This window comes from Macaca fascicularis, chromosome 6 (assembly GCF_037993035.2).
Source record: "Macaca fascicularis isolate 582-1 chromosome 6, T2T-MFA8v1.1".
In the NCBI taxonomy this organism is placed as follows: Eukaryota; Metazoa; Chordata; class Mammalia; order Primates; family Cercopithecidae; genus Macaca; species Macaca fascicularis.
Genome location: NC_088380.1, coordinates 72725579 through 72747833, shown reverse-complemented (window position 1 = coordinate 72747833; position 22255 = coordinate 72725579). Strand labels below are relative to the sequence as shown.

The window sequence follows — 22255 nt, the reverse complement described above, 5'->3', positions numbered from 1 at the left end:
ACTGTAAATGTCAAATAGTCGCCATCCATTATGATAATAGGGCCCAGCCAATCTTTCCAACTTATTCAAAGTTCACTGCATGAATGATCCAAGCCCTTAGTCCCCAGACAGAACTTAAAATATGTCCTTACTAAAAAATTCAAGGGCAATAAATCAGGCTAAAAACGTGACAAGAGACGACCCTCCTCTGCCATCAACTCTGGGAAATGTCCAGTGCTTTCTGCTGGACTAGCCAGGGAGCTGACAGATTCTCTGTATCTATGCAGAGGACAGCAGCAAAGGGTAGTAATTTAAAGACTGATAATCTCCACCCACCAGGAACTGATATTAATCTATTTAATAAATGCATACATTTTACTCTAGTCAGAGATCATCCACAGATGAAAGTAAATGCTTTCTTTCACACAGAAAAAAAAAATATTCTATGTGGAAGTGTTATACCCAATAGACATCAATTTTACTTTTTACAGGACAGTGAATGAGTTAGGCAGCATTATCCACACTTTGAACAAAAATAGTCAAATTCCAGCAAGTTCTAAAATACCAGCTAAAGCTATAGGAAAAAACTTTCACCATAACAGTTAACTGGCATAGAATCAACATCCATGACCTTGGCCTCTTTAGCACAATGTTCTATTGAACTAAAATACTAAATAAAAACATAGCGATTGAGATACCCAAGGCTTTATAAAAGGAGACATTGTAAGAGAGTGACACAAACACCCAAGATAAAAAACTGCTGAGGTACAGAACACTTAGAAGACGTGAGGTGTTCCAAATATACAATGTTTGTATGGTTTTAATGTTTTAAACTAAACTCCCTTGAAACTACAAAACAGAATGGAAGGGCTTAAAACCACAACCTCATTACTAATACAAAACAGATCTTATTCTAAATATCACCCCTTGGGACTCTGACCAATTTGTCCCAGGCCTGCTCTGGAATGGTGATGTACAGAAATGAAAACGTATTTATTTTCTGAGTTAAAATGTCACTCAGATGACCCATTTTTGCCACCAGTGCTATGGTTACCTCTTCAAAACCAAAATGATGATTATGCCATTTTACCACAGCTATCTAATAAACATCAGATGGTCATCTCAGAGCTCTCATTCAGTGCTAACCTGATTCAAGCCAAAGTTTAAAAAGAAAACAACCCTAAGCCATCAAATATTGCTTCTAAGACTATAAAACAAAAGAGATACAGAATAGAGGTATCATGCTATGCTATTACTAAATTAACTATAGAGCCTTTATGTTGTATTGCCCTGAGAAATGATTCGTTAAATAAAAACCTATAAGGATGTGAATGACTCATATGTATACAAAATATTTAGATAAGAAAAATATACATTTAATTTGAAATTTGGTTTTACAATTTCCTAGATGCTCCTAAATATATATAACACTCAACAAGGAATCATGTGAAATATTAGTATATTCCAACCTTAAACATATAATACATTTTTATTTAATTGAAAAAATTTCATTAAACAAAATTTAAGTATATAATTTAGAGAAGTCCAAATGTAGAAAAAAATGAGTCTTAGTTTCAGAATAATTAGGATTAACTTTGTACAAACTCGTAAACAGGACAAATTTTTCAGGCCCACAGCCATTTCAATAATGTTAATATTAAATTATAAAGTCAACAGTAATGAGTTTGCATTTTCCTTTCTCCTACCTTTTTCCCATGAGGAAATGTACTTTCCTTCTAAAACTCCTACTATTCTGTCCACCTCACTTTTGTTCTTCATGGACACAGAAATGCTGCCAATAAAGGTTTTCTAAGTAGCAAACACTTTTTGTTCTTATCAAAAAAGAAAGAAAGAAACAAACAAAACCCAACAATCAAAAAACACCTTCACCTTGCCATGGAATTCTGCAACCCCAATTTCCTGCTCAATTTCTTTCAAACCTCTCCAGCCTTATTTCCTTTTTCTTAGAGATGAAATACACAGAATGGTGAGGTCCCTCAATATACTTAACTAAAAGAAACATGCTAGCAGTTTGATGAAATTTCAGTAGATATCTGATCCTCCTACAAGCAAAGATGTTTACATCCCAAATATTACTCCAAAGTAAAACAAAACATATACGCCTATGGGAAAGATAAGTATATGGAAGGCTCCATGGTTTGTCCTTCCTAGAAAACACTTTTTAAATAACAAACCAATTGTCTCCCCATCCCCACCTCCATTTGTCTTGGGAATGCAGAGGGCCAGAAACATTAGACTCTGACCTGGGTCTAAGCAAACCATAAATACTTGAAGCTCCTGGAAAAGAAATATTCAACACTAAATAACTTTGGCGCTCTTCATTAATCTTTATTTATATGACTTTTTTTTTTTTTTTTTTTTTTTGAGACAGGGTCTTGTTCTGTTGCCCAGGCTGGGTGCAGTTACGTGATCATGGCTGCCTGTTGCCTCAACCTCCCAGGCTCAAGTGATCTTCCCACTTCAGCATCCCAGGTAGCGAGCACTACAGGCACATGACACCATGCCTAGCTAATTTATCTTTTATTTTTGTAGAGATGGGGTTTTGCCATGTTGCCTAGGCTGGTCTTAAATTCCTTGGCTCAAGCGATTCACTCACTTTGGCCTTCTAATGTGCTGAGATTACAGGCATAAGTTACCATGCCCGGTGGTGGATGACTCTTAATCCCCAATCTGGAACTCTCTTGCCTTCCATCCAGATCCACATATCCAGCATCTCCACTTGAGTGTGTCTATAGAAGCTCCAATCCAATGAATCCCAAACTGAAGTTATCATCCATCTTCATCCAACATGTCTTACTTCTGTGTTCCCCATTTCAGCAACTGGCACCATTATCTAACAGGCTAAAGCAGAACTATGAGCACAACCTCCACTTTAGCTCTTCTTCACTCTAATCATTCAGTTAGTCATCCAGTCTTGCAGAATCCACTTCCTGAGCATCTCCCTTCATTCTCACAGCCACCAACCTGCTTGTGGCATCATTACCATCTGCCCCAGAAGCCCATGATGCTTGCTCTAACTCAGATCCTGGACTCCTTGCACAACTCCAGTTCAATCCCTCATTACTAGAAATCTTTCCTATGGGCAAATGTGATCTTATTGTCCTGTACAAAACCCTTCAGTGGCACGTCCTACCCTCAGAGTACATTTCCTGTTTGTCACTCTAATGGAATTTCTCCTCAACTCTCACTCCAGAGTCTCTTTCTACTACAGCTATTTGTTTTGTGGTGTTGTTGTTGTTGTTGTTTTGCCTGGATTATAGTCTTCCACATTTCAATGATCTCTTACCCATCAGGGTTGTTTACTTCTTTTACAGACCACTTGTTTTGTGTCTCCTGGATGCCCTCAAAGTCTACAATATTCCTCACCATGGCATGGCTGAGACGGGTAAGACAGACATGTACTCACACACGATACTGTAAATTCTGTTACTTCTTTGTGTTTTCCTGTCTCTACACCCAACTCCACAGCATTTCCTATAAAGTTGCAAGCTTTCAAGAAGGTAGAGACTCATCTGTCTCCTTCACCACTGCCTCTCCAGCACAATCCCTAACACATGGAAGGTGCTCAACTAATATTACTGAATTAATGAACAAATAAATGCAGAGGATGGAGAGTCAACTACACTCAGCTCCAAATTCCAAGCTTCATCTCCAAGTGAAATCTCCTCTACATATCTTAAACTTAGAGGTGGTTATAACAACAGATCCTACCCTAAAGAGTAGCTTCCAGAGAAGTAAGGATATTTCATATCTGAATTGCTTAATACAGACTAAAAGTCAAAATATTCCTTATTCATCCAACTCTATTCATTAACAATCCACAAACATATTTTTAGACTGAAAACCCTTATGGTGAAAAGGCTTATTCTTGTAAAATGCACAGCTTCTACTTTTTATTCTGACAGGTAAAGTTTTTATTTGGAATTATCAAAAGAAAACTAGAAGGAAGTTCTGCCATCTTTGATGCAGTTCTATGGTTAGAAACAACTGTGCATCCAGGAACCATGTCTAAGACTCCATCACTAAACTGTGTTTCTTTTTGCAGTTGTACCAGGAGGTATCATTAGCCCCTCCAGATCCTTATGTGCACAACATATATTTACATTCATCTGTGAGTGCATACAGAGATATGGTATGTGGCTAGATTAAACTTTCCTTCCACAGCATAGTTGGGAATCTGATGAGAATAAAGAACATCTGTATGAACTACTGCTCAAGACAGATACATTTTATTTTCTTTTTGTAATGATTACATATTTCAATGAGTTCAGTACTGCCAATAAATGTGAACAGCACTCAAATCACCTTTCTTAGTACAACATTAAAGTATAAAACTGCTGTCTTCTACACTAATTCTCTGAATTATATCATTAAAAATGTAGATAAATATCCTTATATATTTTCTAGCAATAACTCTGATATTTTACAATAATTATATAAACAAGCGTTCTTGAAGATAACTTAATAATCTTATGTAAAATCATTAAAAATAGGATATATTATATTCTACCTTCCATATTTAACATGGTATATTTGGATTTTCACAAATAAAGGTAACTAGCTTTTTTGTTTTTTTTGAGATGGAGTCTCGCTCTATTGCCCAGGCTGGAGTGTAGTGGCATGATCTCCACTCACTGCAAGCTCTGCCTCCTGGGTTCATGCCATTCTCCTGCCTCAGCCTCCCAAGTAGCTGGGACAACAGGCGCCTACCACTATGCCCAGCTAATATTTTTTTTTGTATTTTTAGTAGAGATGGGGTTTCACTGTGTTAGCCAGGATGGTCTCGATAGCCTGACCTCGTGATCCACCCGCCTCGACCTCCCAAAGCACTGGGATTACAGGCGTGAGCCACCGCGCCCGGCCTAAGTGGCTAATTTAAACTTGATTTATTTTCAAAGAGTTTCTTTTTCATCTGCATTAAGAATTAAAACATTAATATAAGGTGAGACCCAAAGATAAGGAGGGAGGGAGTCTCTGCCCTCCACATCTGTGTCAGCCTCCATGAGTCATTAAAAAATGATGAATTGTTTTTTCCATCTCTTTAACTGTGGTCTCAAATATTCCAGAAGTATGCCTAAGGGGCTATGATTTACAATTATTCTGTCTCACGCTGATTAGCATAAATGACCATGATAGAAAATTGTATGCAAACCCTAGAAGAGTCAATAAAATGTATTGATCCATAGCAGCAACTAAAGGAGGAAAAATTGCTTACAGTCTATGCTTCAAGCTTCCGATCTAATTTAGTAGAGGATCTCATAACCTGAAAATAATTCCATGTTTACAAAGCATTCTGCTGATGGTTGCATGAATTATATTTCACAAGCAGATAGACAAATCAATCTCTGTACTTTGCTCTACTCCCCATTCTATCAGGCTGTGAGTTTGTACCCAGATTAACACAGAAGCATTAATGCAGTAACTGTAAAGCCAAAAAGAATGCTCCTCTCCATTAGAAACTATTGTGAGATGCTGTTGTAGTAGGCAAGTGGCACGGCATTTAAAAGCATTTGAGGCTTTGCCTCTTAAAGTATTTCTTTCCCCTCCAAAATGTAGCATTGAAGGTGGTAGGTATGTAGGTAATGAGAAGAAATGTCTTCACTCCTCTGAAAAGGTTAGGATAAATTTTGCTCACCACTTCTCTTATTCATTACATACTTAGACCTTGATCATTAAAACACTTACAAACTCTAGAAAACAAAACTGCTTTAAGACTAACAGATGAGAAGAGCTTTATCATTATTATTCCTTAGCTTTTTTGTATTTCAAAGATTTTACGTCCAGCTGAGCAATACCAATTCAAGCCTGACAAGTAGGTAGGTGCAGTACACAATCTTTATACATTCGTGGCCACATTTAATTAGGGAAAAGCATGCAGTTATGACAAAGGAATGGTGAGATGCTGAGAGATACAGGCTCCTTTAAAGTACTACACAAGTGCAGGGGACACAGTCACATTTCCGCAAGTCCTGGCCTTGGGGCCCTCCAGAGGCAAATGATCCTGGTGGTAATTACTCTACTCCTTTCATATAGTTCTTCTTTGTTTTAATATACTCCTGGGCTTTCCTAGCTACATGCTAGGTAAATGTAACTGATGAAAGCCAGCACTCTTCTGACTGGAGTGCTGACCAGGTAAATCAAAGGTTACTTTTTTGGTATAACGTCCCCTCATTTATGCCAGGCCCCTGATAATCAAGTTTCATGACAAACTCCAGAGGCCACCTGGGTCAGCTTTTCACTCCACTAGTGTTTAAGCCACCGGAGACACCAGAGAACTTCTGACCTGGAGTCTGTGGACTTTTAAGATGCCTATGAATAGAACTCACTGTGTCCATGAACTTGGGTTGTTTAAAAAAATTATGATTTTCACTAACCAGAAACTGAAATGTAACATTGCCTTCATTTATGCATCTCTCATCACAGTATTAGCCACGTACTTTTCCATATCACATTAACAGTTGTTGCAGATATATTAAAAAATTATGGCCGGGCGCAGTGGCTCACACCTGTAATCTCAGCACTTTGTGAAGCACAGGCGGGTGGATCACTTGAGGTCAGGAGATCGAAACCACCCTGGCCAACATGGCGAAACCCCGTCTCTATTAAAAATGCAAAAATTAACCGGGCATGGGGGCGGGCGCCTGTAGTCCCAGCTACTCGGGAGGCTGAGGCAGGAGAATCGCTGGAACCCAGGAAGCAGAGGTTGCAGTGAGCCGAGATCGTGCCACTGCACTCCAGCCTGGGTGACAGAGCAAGACTCTGTCTCAAAAAAAAAAAAAAAAAAAAAAAATTTATTTGTATTCATTATCACTTCAAAGTTACGGTAGTTACTAGACATGCCTCTAGATCTTGGTATCTTATGTGCTAATAAAGAACCACATATATCACAAATATTTTAATGTGTTCATGACTATTTCATTATAATTGGTTTCCTTTATAATATTAGGTATTTTATGTTATACATTTAAAAATATTATTCTGAAATTACATCCATAGGCTTTACTATACTACCAATGGAATCTGTAATTAAAAAAAAAAAAACAGGTAAGAATAGTGATTCTACAATGTCTTGCCAATGTCACACAACTAGTTAGTGGCAGAAATGTGAATAGAAACAAGATCCCTTTTTAAATTCTTATTTTCAATGGACAAATAATAATTGTACATATTCGTGGAGTACACAGTTATATAAAACAAGATCTCTGGAGTCACACTTCAGGGCTCATCTCATTACACTGTTTCATTCCAGATGACCTTAGCTAAAAATGAAGAAACACACGGGATCCCCAAAAGAACGAACATAAAATGGAAGCATGTTCTAGGCACTGAATGAGGCCCTGGGTTCTCACAAGCATCATCCCTTTCCTTCTTACAATCTTTCATCATCATCAGTACGTGTGTACCTATCAGTTTCTTCGTTCAAGGTATTCAAAAGCAAGTTGAGATATTAAGTGTTAAAGCTCAAATATCTAAGAAACAGAAAATCAGTTTACCTATTTACCACCAAAGAAGATTATCCTCAATGACTGCAAATAGTACTTAAACATTATTTCGGATAAAGATAACACAATCCTTTCTAGAAAAAAGATTCAAAAGTCTTTTGAATGTGTGTATATATAGATATATATATATACACACCCCACATTTTGAGCACAACAGTGTACCCTCCATATATATGCTTGTACGATTATGTATGTGTATATATAGATATATATCGTGTGTACATATATAGCTATCTGTATGTGCATGTATATATATAGATATGTATATACACAATGAAATACTGTTCAGCTTGAAACAAGGAAGAAAATTCCAACACATTCTACAACATGGGTGAACCTTGAGGACATTGTGCTAAGTGAAATAAGCAAGCCACAAAAAGACAAATACTACATAAGTCCAGTTAAATGAGGTACCTAGAGTAGTCAAATTCACAGAGACAGAAAGTTAGAATGGGGGCTGTCAGGGGTTGGGGGAGGGGGAATGGGGAGTTGCTCTTTAATGAGTAGAGTTTGGTTTGCAGGATGAAAGGAGTTTTGTGGTTGCACAGCACTGTAAATGTACTTAACACTACTAAAGTGTACACTTAAAAATGGCCAAGATGGTAAATTGTATGTGCACACAATTAAACATTTTTTTCTATTCTAAAAAATAAAAGACATGAACAGAATGGAGAAGAGATGGAGCAATAATTAGACAAAAATTTTTTAAAAAACTGAGTGCAGAATATGAATAAGCTAAGGAGGCATATTTATCCTACATTTGCCAGTCTTTCAAACACTCAAAATATCATGTCATAATTACCCCACCATCCTGCCCTCCACCCATAAGTTTGCAAATAACTCAGAATAAAAGTACCCATCTTAACAGAGTTAAAGCCATTGGGTTAGGAGGATCTGTTCTTAGTCCTCCAGCATGTTCACTCTGATCCACATAATGAAGATTCATTTGGCACTGTCTAAATAATAGGACACAGGGTCCACAGAAAGACTTTCTAACTTTGATTCTCCGCAAGCCACCTAGATGTATCTTTAAGGTCTTAAAGCAATGGGCTCTGGAAACAGTGACATCATTGTTCATAGAGTCCTTTTCAGCTGCTATGGCTTGGAATGACCAATGCATGATCATGTGCTACCATGTAATTATTGGCTCCTCAAAGATTCTCCTAAAAATGTCTAAGTAGGTCAAGGCCCACAGACTCTAGATTGCTAGAAAAGATGAGGGATATTATCTGAAAGCCAGACCTACAACGTAAGAACTTTTTCTCATTCCTTTATGTCACTGTCTCCCCAGAAATTGAAGTCATGGCTTAATGTGGGTTAAAGCTAAGCTGGACGATAATATATATACAATGGAATATGTAACTTAGAGTAATCATAAATCATAGTTATTTAGAATATCTGTTGAACCTTCCTATTCATTAAAATCATCAATCTCCACAGGATATTTCTAATAGAACATTGTTCTTGCTCTATTTAGCTTAGATCCCACAAACTTTACATGCCATCTTATAAAGTATCACTTGGGTGATTCTATGTATTCATCAATTACATGCTTGCACCAAAAGGTAGATATGGCTATTTATCATTGGTAATTTATGGGCCTGCCATATTCTAGGCGTATGGGAGGGGAAATATCAAACTCAAAAAAAAAGCTACTGTTGCTCAAGGTCACAGCATGGAGGCTCCATCTTATTTCACACACACAGATCAGATCTATTGAAGATGGAAATGCATTATACATTACACAAACAGTTTCAGACTTTGTTAAAAGCAGAACTTAGAATATGCATTAACAGCAATTTGCATTTAGTGATGTTTCATATTTGAACATTAAATGTGTTAAAGGGGAAAAGTAAACAAAAATATTCAATTGTTTCCTTGAAATACTGATGACAATTCAGTAAAGGTTCATAGTAGTAATGAAACTCCAGAAGTTCTTTGCCCCATAACAGTATCTTTTATCCAGTACCTTGCCACTGCTGCCTGCCTCCCTGTTTCCCAAGTTCCACATGAGGGAATTTTATTCCTTAGAAGCTCTTCATCCTAAAGTATATGCAATGTTCATTCCAAACTTGAATTTGGCAATAATGTACCCTACTGTCATTTTTTTTTTTTTGGTAGAGAAAATATGGAACACCAGACTGACATTCTAGCAATAATGTACCAAGCAATATGAGAGTCACAAACTTGGAAGGTACCTCAAGTAGACAAAAAGCTACTTGGCATGATGTATTAAAATTCATAAACATGTTCACGTCACTTTGGCATAACAATCTCTATTCTGGGAAATTATCCTAAGGACATAGTCCAAAAGATAGAAAACGCTATACGCACAAATATGCTCACTGTGTGGTGCTTTCATTCAATAAACCTTTATTAAGTGTCTATTATGTGCCAGGCACTATGCTGGCATAAAGTCTGTGCCTCAAGACACTCGCAGTCAGCTTGGAATTCAGATAAGTATATACAGAATTACAACATGTTGGAATGAATGCTAGCTGAGGACTGTGTGAAGGCAAAGGAAATATTAAAATATGCAGGAAGTAGGGGACAGAGAGAATCAAGGAGAACTTTACAAAATTTTGGGTAATGCTCTTATAATTTCTTCAGTATTTTTTAAGACACAAGGAAATGTTAAAATACTGAACAAATAAATCCTTTTAGTATCCTGAAAAATGACTCCTCAATACATTTTTTAAAATAAAAAATACCAAGCAAACATAACTGCCTTTAGCAGCTCTCAAAAGTTCTCATCTTTCTCTCCACTGTGTGTGGGAGTTAGAGTGTGGTAATCAAGCAGTAAGTCCTCACCTGGCACATTCTACCACAGTCTATTCTCAGTCTTAGTCTTCTACCAGACACCAGGGTGTCCCTAATCAAAACTGCTAAGAAACTGTGAATTCACTTTGCTTAAAAAACAAAGCAAAATAAACACACCAAAAAAATCTTATTGCTCCTTTGACAACTTTTTTGTTCAAATGGCTCAGAGTTGCTTCAGAAATTCCTGGTTTAAGATTTCAGAAGGTCCCTTGCTAAATATGGTATCTGTAATTTGTAATAATTTTTTTAGTGGATTTTCAAATGTGTTTAGAAGTTTTTGAAGGAGCATAGACTGGACTCACCTTGCAATATATAGTAAGAAATAATCTAAGCTAAATTGGGATATGTTGCAATCTATACAGCATGCCTGTATTTACACTTAGATAAGAGAAAATTCTATTTCTGTAACATGCACAACATTCAATTCAAGTCAGGACATGAAACATATCAGGGTGTGGGGGCCATGAAGATACCTCTTTCAACATGTTCTGTCCTGTACCACGGCTCAAGGCCTTGGCTATACTCCAGAAGTGGGGTGGGGCTATAGAAGGGTTACCAGAGAAGGCCATGCCTGAACTCACTTTCTTGAAAAAGTGCCTAAAGGAAAGATTGAACTTGAAACAACCAATGGAAAAAGAGTAAAATTACAATTTATTGAGTCTCTATATTTGCCAGGGATTGTCCTAGGTAAGAGGCTAGCAAAGTCTTTCTGTCAAGGGCCAGATAATTGCAGGCCAGAGTTTCTGTGGCAACTACTTGATTCTGTCATTGTAGCACAAAGAGCCACAGACCATCCCATGGGAATCAGTGTAGCTGTGTTCTAATAAAGGTCAGTACACAAAACCAGGCAGTAGCCAGATTGGGCCTATAGGCTGTAGTGTGTCGACACCTGCTCTAAGTGCTTCACAATCCATTTTACTTATGGTACAAAAAAGGCTTGCTGATTATTTTCCATACTGAAAGATGAGGAAACCAAGCATCATACATGAGATGGCCTGCCAAGGTCACAGTCTAACTCAGGATTCCAACCGTCTGTCCAAATCCAAAGTCTAAACCCTTTCTACTGTATGAGAAGGGCCTCTTAGCAAGAATACAGAGGAAGAGGTGTCAACTTGAATAAAATAAATAATGCCAAGTCTAAATCCTTCCTTCTTGTTTAACAGTAACTGATACAAGCCCATCTATACCAAAATATGGAGGACATCAAACATGATGGTAAGTAGGTGAAGCAATCCTTCTAAGAGAAGCTTCTGGAATAGTCAGTGGTAAATTCCTTCATACCAAAGGGAAAAGAAACCAAATTCTGTATGATAATGTGGCAGATTGTGGGAACGCTATAATGTGGTCATGCTCCTAGAATTCCAACACTCTCTGAGAGAATTTTGTAAAATAACCTCATTGATATCTATATATTAAGTAATTCATTCATTCCATGACCAGGTAGTACACCATCCATAAGTACTTTAAAAGAGGATGTGGCAATTATCCTTCAGGAACTTTCAACAGAACTGGGAGGCAAGGCATAGTCACTAAACAGTTAATTACCTGCTGATCTGAATTGCCACTTGAGGGCAAAAAGACACTGTAGAGGTGACATGTACAGTTCAGTGCCTGAAACTCAAGGGAGAATAGGCATAAATATGAGCATACTTCTCCTAGTTGAATCTTAACTAGGTTTTCGCCTCAAGAGATTAAAGATTCTATTTTCACCATGGTTGTCCTACTTTGGAACCTGAAGACAAGTTTCCCAGACCATCTCTGTTGTTTACCAGCTTGAAATTTTGTTACCTAAACATTAGTTTCCTACCTTACAATGAGGGGGTTCAACTAGACATTTCTGAAAGTCTATTCCAGATTATATCTCCATGAATCAAATTTTCAACATACAACTCTATATACTCAACTTTCAAAAACAGTAATTCCCTGGATAGAACTTAGATGTCCATATATTTTAGTCCATGACAGGGTTCTTCACATCTTTATAGTTAAAAAAAAGTTTCAGTTATTAAAACTATTTCCCTTAAAAAGCAGAAACTATCACTTACAAAGTTGCATAACTTATGTCTGAAAATTAAATATGATTTTCCCCAAAAGACAGAGGGGAAAGGAAGATGAGGAGCAGATGGATTCATTGTTCCCCTATGGAGAAAAAACATTTCTACACCTTGCAAAAATATATTAATTGGCCTGCCATCTGGCAAGCCTGCTCACATACATAAGGGATAAAGTTTAGATCTTGAGGTTTAACATTTAAGCCTGTGGGGAGATGGTAATTGGAGTCTTTCTCAGCTAGGATTAGTATTTTTAAAGGAAGCATTTCAAGAGAGATCCGAATACAGAAGGAGAAAAACAGGACCTGAAATGTGAGCCCATCCAGGGTGCCTTCACTAGTGTCAATGGGCCCATCTCCACTGCATACCAGGAAGCTGGTTGTGGACACGCCCACAATGGGTGCAGCTGCGCATTAACTAGCACAGCAGCCTCTGGACTCCTTTCCAGTGTGCCCCAGGAGTTACCATCAACCCGCCCCAGTCTTCTTGTATACTATAGGTATTTTTTAAAATTTCTAGAAATCTTACCATTGCAAAGTTGGGCATTTAAAAGAATCTCATTAAGGGAAAACAGCAGATAATAAACCAGGAGGTACAATAAAATATCTGCGTTGTGGTATGCATGCAACATGTGTGCACATACGCAGAGAGGAAAAATATTACTCTGCCAAGTTTGTAAGAGTGGTTATATCTGAGTACTAGAATTTGGGGTGATTTTTAAAAAAATATTTTCCCCATTTTTTGTCTTGAGCATGTATTAGTTTAAAATTTAGTTTAAAGGTTATATAAGGTTCATTAAAATTAAAATATAATAAAAATAGTAGAAGGACTTGATAAGTTATTTTACAAAGCAAATAACATCCTTGTAATTTATCTTTTGTAAAATACATATTTTCTTCCATCTTCACCTGCATAGAAAAACTCTACGATTCCTTCTGGATCTCCATGCTTACTTTCCAACAATCATAATCTATATCTTAAATTATACACCTTCCAAGTCCTCCACTGTCAAGGCCCTGTTTCCGTCCCCAGTAAACATCCCCAAATTATTGTTAACAATTTCCTGCTAGTCATATCTGTTTATCTGGTTTCCTATAAGTTTTTTCATCTATGTAGTATCAAAGGGACTTTTTTTTTTGAGACAAGGTCTTGCTCTGTCACCCAGGCTGAAGTGCAGTGGCACGACCATTGCTCACTGCAGCTGCGACCTCCCGGGCTCAAGCAATCCTCCAACCTCAGTCTCCGGAGTAGCTGGGACCACAGGTATGCATGTTTAAATTTTTTTTTTTTTTTTTTTTTTTTGAGATGGAGTCTCCCTGTGCCACCCAGGCTGGAGTGCAGTGGCACGATCTCGGCTCACTGAAAGCTCCACCTCCCGGGTTCAAGCCATTCTCCTGCCTCAGCCTCCTGAGTAGCTGGGACTATAGGCGCCTGCCACCATGCCCGGCTAATTTTGTTTCTTTTTTTTTTTGTATTTTTAGTAGAGACGGGGTTTTACTGTGTTAGCCAGGATGGTCTCAATCTCCTGACCTCATGATCTGCCCACCTCGGCCTCCCAAAGTGCTGGGATTACAGGCGTGAGCCACCGCGCCTGGCCGTTTAAAAAATTTTTATGGAGACAATGCTCTCCCTACATTGCCCAGGCTGGTCTTGAACTCCAGCGCTCAAGTGACCCTTCTGCCTCTCAAAGTGCTGGGATTACAGGCATAAGCAACTGTTGTCTGTCCAAAAGAGCTATTACATATTAATAGTAGACCACACAATTTAGTTTGCTTATCTTTCAGGTATTTCATTCTGATGCATTTTTCACTTGACAATATCACCATGTAATCTAACTATGTGTTAATCATTTCCTAATAAAAATGATTTTTAAAGAGGATGACACAGTGTACCATAGTATCCTGGATGGAATAGAAAAAGGATACTAAGAAAAAATTGTGAAATATTAATAAAATGTAAAACATAATTATAAAATAGGAAAGGAGAGCAAAACAAATGTCTTATTCTAATCGTATATTAGCATCATCAAACTGCTAAATCTACATAAAATTTTTTGAGGTAATAGAAATACTCAGCTGGGTGCGGTGGCTCACACCTGCAATCCCTGCACTTTGGGAGGCTGAGATGGGCGGATCACGAGGGCAGCAGTTCCAGACCAGCCTGACCAACATGGAGAAACCCCATCTCTACTAAAAACACAAAAATTAACTGGGCATAGTGGTGCACACCTGTAATCCCAGCTACACGGGAGGCTGAGGCAGGAGAATCGCTTGAACCCAGGAGGCAGAGGTTGCACTGAGCTGAGATCACACCACCACACTCCAGCCTGGGTGACAGGGTGAGACTCTTTCTCAAAAAAATAAAAATAAAAAAAATTAAAAAAGAAACACTCTATACCTTTACTTGCATGTTAGCTACATAAATTTATTTGTTAAAATTTATTGAACTACATACCTGAAAAAGGATGATTTTACTGTATATAAACGTTATCTCAATAAACCTGTCTCAACAAAACTAACACCTAGTTGCCTGGAGTAAATACAAGTGGTAAACCCTGCGTCAGTACAAATCTAAGTAAGTCTTGGGTCTAGGTTAGTAGTAATAAAACACACTTTCTTTAACCTTTAACAAAGTCCCTAGAGGGAAGACTTCTTTCCGTCTTTAGGTAGGGGCAGCTATTCCCCAAAAACAGCTCACGTATTGTATTATCAAAAGCTAAGAGATGGCCAGTAAAGTTTGTGTGTGTGTGGTTTAGAGAATTCTGGACACAATATTTGTGTCCTTTGTGTGTTGTAGATTATTTATAGTCTATTCTTATGCAATTGTTTTATGTATTACAAAGCAGTTACTTTTCCGTTCTCTAAACACAGTAATTTTCTCAAAGGAAAAGGTGTATTTGAATGCCATCAAGTCATCTCCTCCTTAAAAACAGTTAGCAATAGCACCTTCAAGACAAATTATTACATTTTTTAAAAGGAAAGAAGACTATAAGTAATTCATCTCTAAAATCTCCCAACAGATATTTTCTGGCATACCCATTGTATTGCCATCCATATAAGCAGAAAGAATTGTTGTCCTTTCTAAGGGATGAACTACATGCATTATTAGAAGATCGGCATGGATTTTGAAATGTGTGGATAACATATACACTTATGTGAATGTGCAGGATTTTATAAAACATAGAGGGAAAGCTCAGGAAAATAAGCCTCAGTGCGTGGGGTGTTACTCATTCAAAGGCCTGGAAGACAGCAGCTGTGCAGAGCTACACCGTAAGTAAAGCTTCAATTTAAAAGCACAAACCCATTTAAACACCATCATAAACTGTGATACTTTAAGATCAGGAAATTACAGCAGAATACATTTACAATTTCCATTAACAGGAAAGAGAATCAGCAGGTGGCAATCTTAAAACAAAGTAAAACCTACTTCTGTTTTTCACTCTCTTCCCTCAGACAGTGGGCAGCATTTTCTAAATGAAAGATCAAAATTATCAGAGCTCTATATTCCACAAATATCTTCTGAATTGCCAAGAGGGTACTGTCCTATAAAATTAAAAAGGTACTAAAATCTTGCTTTACAAATATTATTTTCAGTAATTAGAATGTTGTTGGAGCTATATTTCTTTTGGCCATAAGATAGTAAAGTTTTTATCCAAATTCACTACTTACTACTGGTGAGATTTGGGGACAGTTAGGTAATTTCTCTAATCCTCAATTTTTTCATCTGTATAATAAATATAATAACATATCCTTCATGGAGTTGTTGTGAGGATTAAATGAGACTATATCAAACTGTCTCCACAGATATTCTCCCCCTCCCTCCTCCTGGGCTGATGTTGGTAGATCTACCAGTTACTGCACGTCACTCTAATTCCTTGTCTGTATTACTGTCTAAAGCCCACTAGATTGAGCTACTTGAAGAAAAGGATCATGCTATACATATCTTCGTTTCCCAGGTGATAATCGTAGCCCTGGTCACATAAAAGGAACTCAATAAATATTTGTCATACAAATGAAAAAATGAGGTGATGTGATAAATCCTCAGACCCTGTTCTCAGAAGCCAAACTTAGCCAAACTAGGTTATCGGGTTATCAGGTTTCAGAGAGTGATTCAGCCTCATCCACAAGCTCCCAAAGCAGTAAAAGGGTCAGAGAGATGCATGACTCATAAATAACCCCTCCAAGTGTTTGTAAATGTAATTAACTTCCCATGTTTCAGAGGTTAATTTCCAGCTCTTGGTTTCTCTGTCTTTTGGCCGAATTTACAGTCACTTGACTCCTCTTTAGTGCTTCCAGGAAGCCAAAGAAAAGGAACTGCAAGAGAAGGTATATAGCCTTCGGGACTCAGAACTACTCCCTCCCAATCCAATCCCTAAAATAATCTTAAGAAATTCAGTCTAGGACTAGAAGGCAAAACCAAAACAGAACAAAGCACAAACAATTACTTTCATCTAATAGGCCTTAACATATACTTTAAGATAAATACACACCTGAGACTTCCCAACAAAATCCATAAATGTTGGGCCATGAATCCCCTCCAAACATGTTAGTTTCTCTATTAAAAGCTTTGAAATCAAACCTGTTAAGTGGCTGAAGGAACAGCTACAAGCCACTGCCTGCTGGGCACACATATAAGAATGGAAGGTTTGAAAAGCAGGGGTTGTTTCTTCAGCTCCAGGCCGGGCAAGTCACTTACATGGGAACTAAAGAACTGGCTTAAAACGAGGACTATAATCTTTCTGGAACAATAGGTCATGACGAGCTTCCTTAATGCCAAAATAAGTGTTTAGAAGTAACTTCTGCTAACTGAAAAAAAGTATAAAGGGCATATATATTTACTCTGGCTGGAATACAACATTTCTGAATATGTTTATCAGCGCCAAGAGTCAGAACGCTTTTCCCTCATGGATTTCCAACCTGGGACCCATTCCATGGAATGTTTCTATATCCTAGAAATGGCATAAAAATGTTGTATCATATTAATATCTAATCAGTTCAGTATCTGTACCTTTTGGCCCCCAAATCACCCTAGATCTGATGTGAGAAGGTAGACAATTGGAAGGCTAAATCTCAAAAGGTAAGAAAAGCCACGATTGCTCTTGATTAAAGAGCTTCCTCTATAAGAAGCCATCAAATAATATATAATCAATCACAGTGTTATAGAAAAATGAAGTCTACCTGCTAAAATGGCATTTTGGCCATGGCTATGCTGGTAAAATAGCATTAAAAAGCACCGAGATCCAATAACTGGACTGAAGAGGGCAGGTCTCCGATCTCAAGCCTGGGATCCAATGTTAACAAAACCACTATTGATTTTTCACTTTAAAAATCCTTGATTTCAAAGGCTAACTTGCCTGAACTTCACAGGAGAGAAGGCATCTACTGAGAAAGAACGCTACATATAAGCTTTACAGGCCACACAGTAAAAACATGGCAACTTTTATTCCATGGTTCAAATACATAACCCCAGACATCAAATCCTAAAACATATAGGAAATTATGATTCATAAGCTTAGAGGCTTATTTTGCAGAATCCATAACAATAACTATTACCTAAAGCACCCAAATTATCCCACATCTGTTTAGCTCCACTGGTCACTAAGGCCATTTGAGATCAAAGATGAGAAATCCTTCTGCTTAGGGACCCACTATGGAAATGCGAACTTACAATCATCCATTCAACTTGCCAAGGCAGCTGATGTGCCTATCAATTGTTTTGCCACATGCCTGCCCTTTGCAGTTGTTGAACAAGCCTAGGTTAATTTTACAATACACCAGTTTTGGGGTTAGCAAATTACTTGTGTTTATCTGGATGGGTACTAGGATAGGGAATAGTAAGTAGATAAAATCAGTCCTTATATGGACAAAAAAAAAAAATTCTGATATAGCTTCAGTAGCTCCAGTGCTTAGTTCCTGATCTAGGTAATCTATTTGGAAAAGTCTTTGATTTTTGTATCAAAAGTCTTGAGATTAGCCAAGTGAAAGTAATATTTTTACAGGAATTATATCTCAAGTTCCAAGATCAACAAGCCACTCAAATCAGACATAAGAAATAACATTACATAATAGCCACTTAGTGGCTATTGTTTTACAGTAACAAAGGCTTCATTTACCATATTTCCTCGAGTACTTTATTCAGCTGGCAGTTTTTCCCATGCCAAACATAATTTTTTCCCCTCAACCCCTCCATAAATCTATAAAAGTAAAATATTTAATTATTATAATTCCCAATTTAAATATATTAATCATATTGCATTTTAGAAGACATTAATGTGACAGAGGCATAAGTGATTTTTATATAAGCTATGGATTCAGTGACTTTCTATAGATTTCATAGCTGAGAAATTTGTCAATGACTAGATAATATTCCAATAATGACTCTTAAGAAACCCAGTAAAGTGTGAGACATAAACATACACTGTAACATTTAAAATTAGATAGAATAAAGCATACCTCTTTACAGCTTTTGTTTTGTTTGACAGCTTCAATAAACACTCATATGGCAAAATGGGCCTGGTAAATCTATCAGCTTTCTTCCCCTTCGAATTCTATGACCCTAGGAGACCTCAGCCAATTTCACCAATTTTCAGTTTCTCATTCCCTCCACCTAGGTGATTCACTTGGAACCTAATATACTACCTCTAAAAGATACTGCCACTTGAACTTCCATGTCAGGTTAGAAATTTTCCAGGGGCACAGGGTGCCGGTACTTACTTTGAACAGCTAAAAGTTTATTCAAGAACTTCAGAATAAAAATGGTGGTTGGCCTACCAGATGTCAAGATCTGCATTTTGCTTATACTAGCGCCTGCAATTACAATTTGCTAAGAGCTCTCAAACTCTGACAAAATCAGTCACTGATAAATGTAGGACCACAAAGCAGAATGTAAAAATTTCCAAGATTCTATAATAAAGTAAGCAATGGGGTGCTTCAGATAAGAGACATACATTAATGACTGCCTATTCTTCTTACCAATCTATTTTACCTTCAAGTACTGATCAAAGCCTAAATTCTCTGCTATGGTCTTTTTTCTTTAAAATAAAACCATATGATATGTCACTTGTGATATTAGTATGATTACCTTCTCAAATAGGCATGTCCAATACACATTCATGTAGCTAAAATTCCCACAGGTCCTTTTATTCTATTAATAAGGTTTAAGGTCAACATTTTCAGAAATTACAACCAAGTTCCTAGTGGAATTTTTTCTTTTCTTTTCTTCTGTCTGCCTGGAAATAAGAAGAGTACCAGAACTACAAGTATTAACAAATGTATGAACTTTTGAGATCTATCTAGTTACAAAATGATCCACATTATCACAAAAAACAAGTTCCTACTGATAGAGACTCTTACTTTTAGTAGACAATTTAATGCACACTTTGTACCTACTTTCATCCGGGTAGCCCCAGGACCATTTTAATATCTTGGCTCTACTATTTAAGTTTCAAAAGGGTTACTCAGTTACCATGATGTCACTCCCAAATGACTAGTTACAGGTAGTGAAGACAGCTCAGATTAACATAGCTTTGTGCATGCTTACTCACACTAGAGATGGGTGTGTATGGAGGGTGAGGCTGGGGTCCAGGGCCTCCAGTTTCCATCTCTGTGAGAGACCAGCTATTTCCATTTCAACCAACAGAAGGAGGACTTTCCCAAATTATTCAGACTGAATTCTATTCCAAGCTTCCTCTTCTATGGGCCATCTCCATACAGGAACTCAAATGATTCCTTGACCCTAACACCTGTCAATCTTTAACCCAGAAGGCAAATGGTCTCTATCTTGAAGCTTACGATTCCTGTTTAAAGGTATCATCACTTGGCCTTCTGATAATAGGAGAGATATGTAAAGAGAAGCAAGCAAAACCATTAAGGAATATAATGTTCTACCCATCACTGTGCACTCATCAATATACTACTCGCACCACTGCCTTGAGTGAAGAACACACACACAGAAACACTCTCTCTCACACACACAATAGCAGTGAATAGTCCATGTCTCCCCATGCAGCATATGCTCCATAATTCTCATGTTTTATTTTTAATGAATTTCTTTTGAAATCTAGTTTTTACACTCTCACACATTTCTCTCTCCCCTTCTCTCTCACTCTTTTCTTCGCTTCCTCACGCCCGCTTGTCTCACAAAAGACCTACATATTACAGGGGCAAAACAGTCTGTGATTTCCTATTGTAAGTTTCACACTAGAAGCTAAAAGCAACATTTTTGAACTGTGCATATTTCTGCTTCCATCCTTTGTATCTCGTAAGCCTTAGATGCCCAGAATCTGCAGAATGCTGCCACAGTCGGGACAGCCAGGCTGTCAACAGGAGCCACTCAGCTGCTGGAAGCTCTGGGCTTGGAGCTCAGTTTTCTCCTTTGCTCTAGGGGTATCCCTGACCAGGCTGGGGCGGGGGAGGGTCAAGAGCAAGGGCAGCCCAGGTTGCTGGACGGCGTCATGGAATATTAGCAACGTGAGAGGCTAACTAGAAATGAGAGAAGGACTGAAGGGGCGAGCCCTGCATGATTTGTAAGCCTGTCCTGCCTGCCGAAGACACAGTCAAGAGCATAAAGAAAGTACAAGGATGAAAGGAAGCAACTATAAAACAGGCCTGGGCAAAGCAAGGAGTAGGAGGAAATGGGGGCAGGGACTCAGGGAGGGGCAGAGCCTGCAGGTCAGGCGTGGAGAGGAGGAGAGGAGCAACAAGTGGGGCCAGACTTCAGTCTCCTGTGGACTAGGCTGCAGGGGAGGGGCTGGAGTACCAGGGCCTCAGGAGGAGAGCAAAAGGTGGTGTGTGGGAGCCAGAGACACTCGGTCAGGGCTTTACAGTAACAGAAACTCCAAACATAAACATGTCAGAAGGGAACAGTCATAAGGCTGTGGAAGAAATTTGAACTTCCAGAGGGAGGTGAAAAGGAAACTGTCATTGCCAATTTGGGCAATGAAGCTGACAACAAAGTGAGCAACAGTGAGTAAGGGGATATGATTCAGGGAGGAGGGCTGGCGGGCCAGTCACGAACATGCAGAGGCAAGGCCATCATAGCTGGGCTGCTGCTGTATTTAGCTGCCCACAGAGAGTGGCCACCACCCATGTTCTCCAAGTCCTTGCTTCACTCTTTTCTGGGTTATGACACCCCTACCCTGGGGCGCCTGTTCATGCTCAAGTCATCCATGAGTTTCCAGTTGCCAGATACAACACACACCTTCACTTCAACTCTCTGTGGAGTGCTGGGGGTGTTGACCATTTTCCTCCTGGGATTTCCAGGACAGCGCCCTCCTGGTCCCCTCCCTTCTTAGGGGACTTTTTCCGACTAAGTCTCTTTTCCCGTACCTCGCTGAATTTCTGCCCACACCTTAAGTGGGGTATCTTTAATTCTCCCATGTATTAATCTGATATATTTCTCAGATGGCCTTAATGGTGAGTCCCATGTTTATTATTTTGGCACAGCCTGTCTGAGTGCTCTGGATTTATGTACTCAGCTGCCTGCCTAGGGGGCTCTTTCTTCCCAGTCTCAGTGCCTTTGATGTTCCCAGATGCCTGTCCCCAAACTCCTCCCACGATGGCTCTTTCTCATCCTTTAGGGCTCCCTTAAATATCACCTTCTCGAAAGACCTTCCCTAACCATGTTATCTGAAGTAACTCCCATCACCATCCCACAGGGTTATGTTCTCATCTCAGTTCTTGCTTACAGCCATGGGAACACTGACCACAATTTGGCAATTGACTTAGTTAGATACTTGTTTCTTGGTGAGGCCTAAGCACTCTGTCTATCTCATTTATCACTGTGTCCCTTGACCAGCATGGGATACAGGGTTGGGATATTGGCTGAATGAAGGAATAAATATCCCATGGTGTTCAGTGCACAAAAGATCTTCAATAAATGTGA

The 22255-nt window shown here is 38.4% G+C and overlaps 1 protein-coding gene across 28 annotated transcripts in view; it reads right to left on the bottom strand.

Annotated features, from left to right (window-relative positions):
• MAST4 (microtubule associated serine/threonine kinase family member 4) overlaps positions 1-22255 on the bottom strand; it is a 576679-nt gene that overhangs the window by 139917 nt on the left and 414507 nt on the right. For 2 of the 28 annotated variants that reach the window (XM_065546347.2, XM_073993556.1), the window contains exon 1: positions 16863-17077. The exons of the other annotated variants lie outside the window; for them this stretch is intronic. In XM_065546347.2, coding sequence (XP_065402419.1) covers positions 16863-16900 — 38 coding nt within the window. In that variant the 5' untranslated portion in view covers positions 16901-17077. Of the gene's footprint in view, positions 1-16862; positions 17078-22255 lie in introns of those variants that run through there. 28 annotated transcript variants of the gene reach the window in all.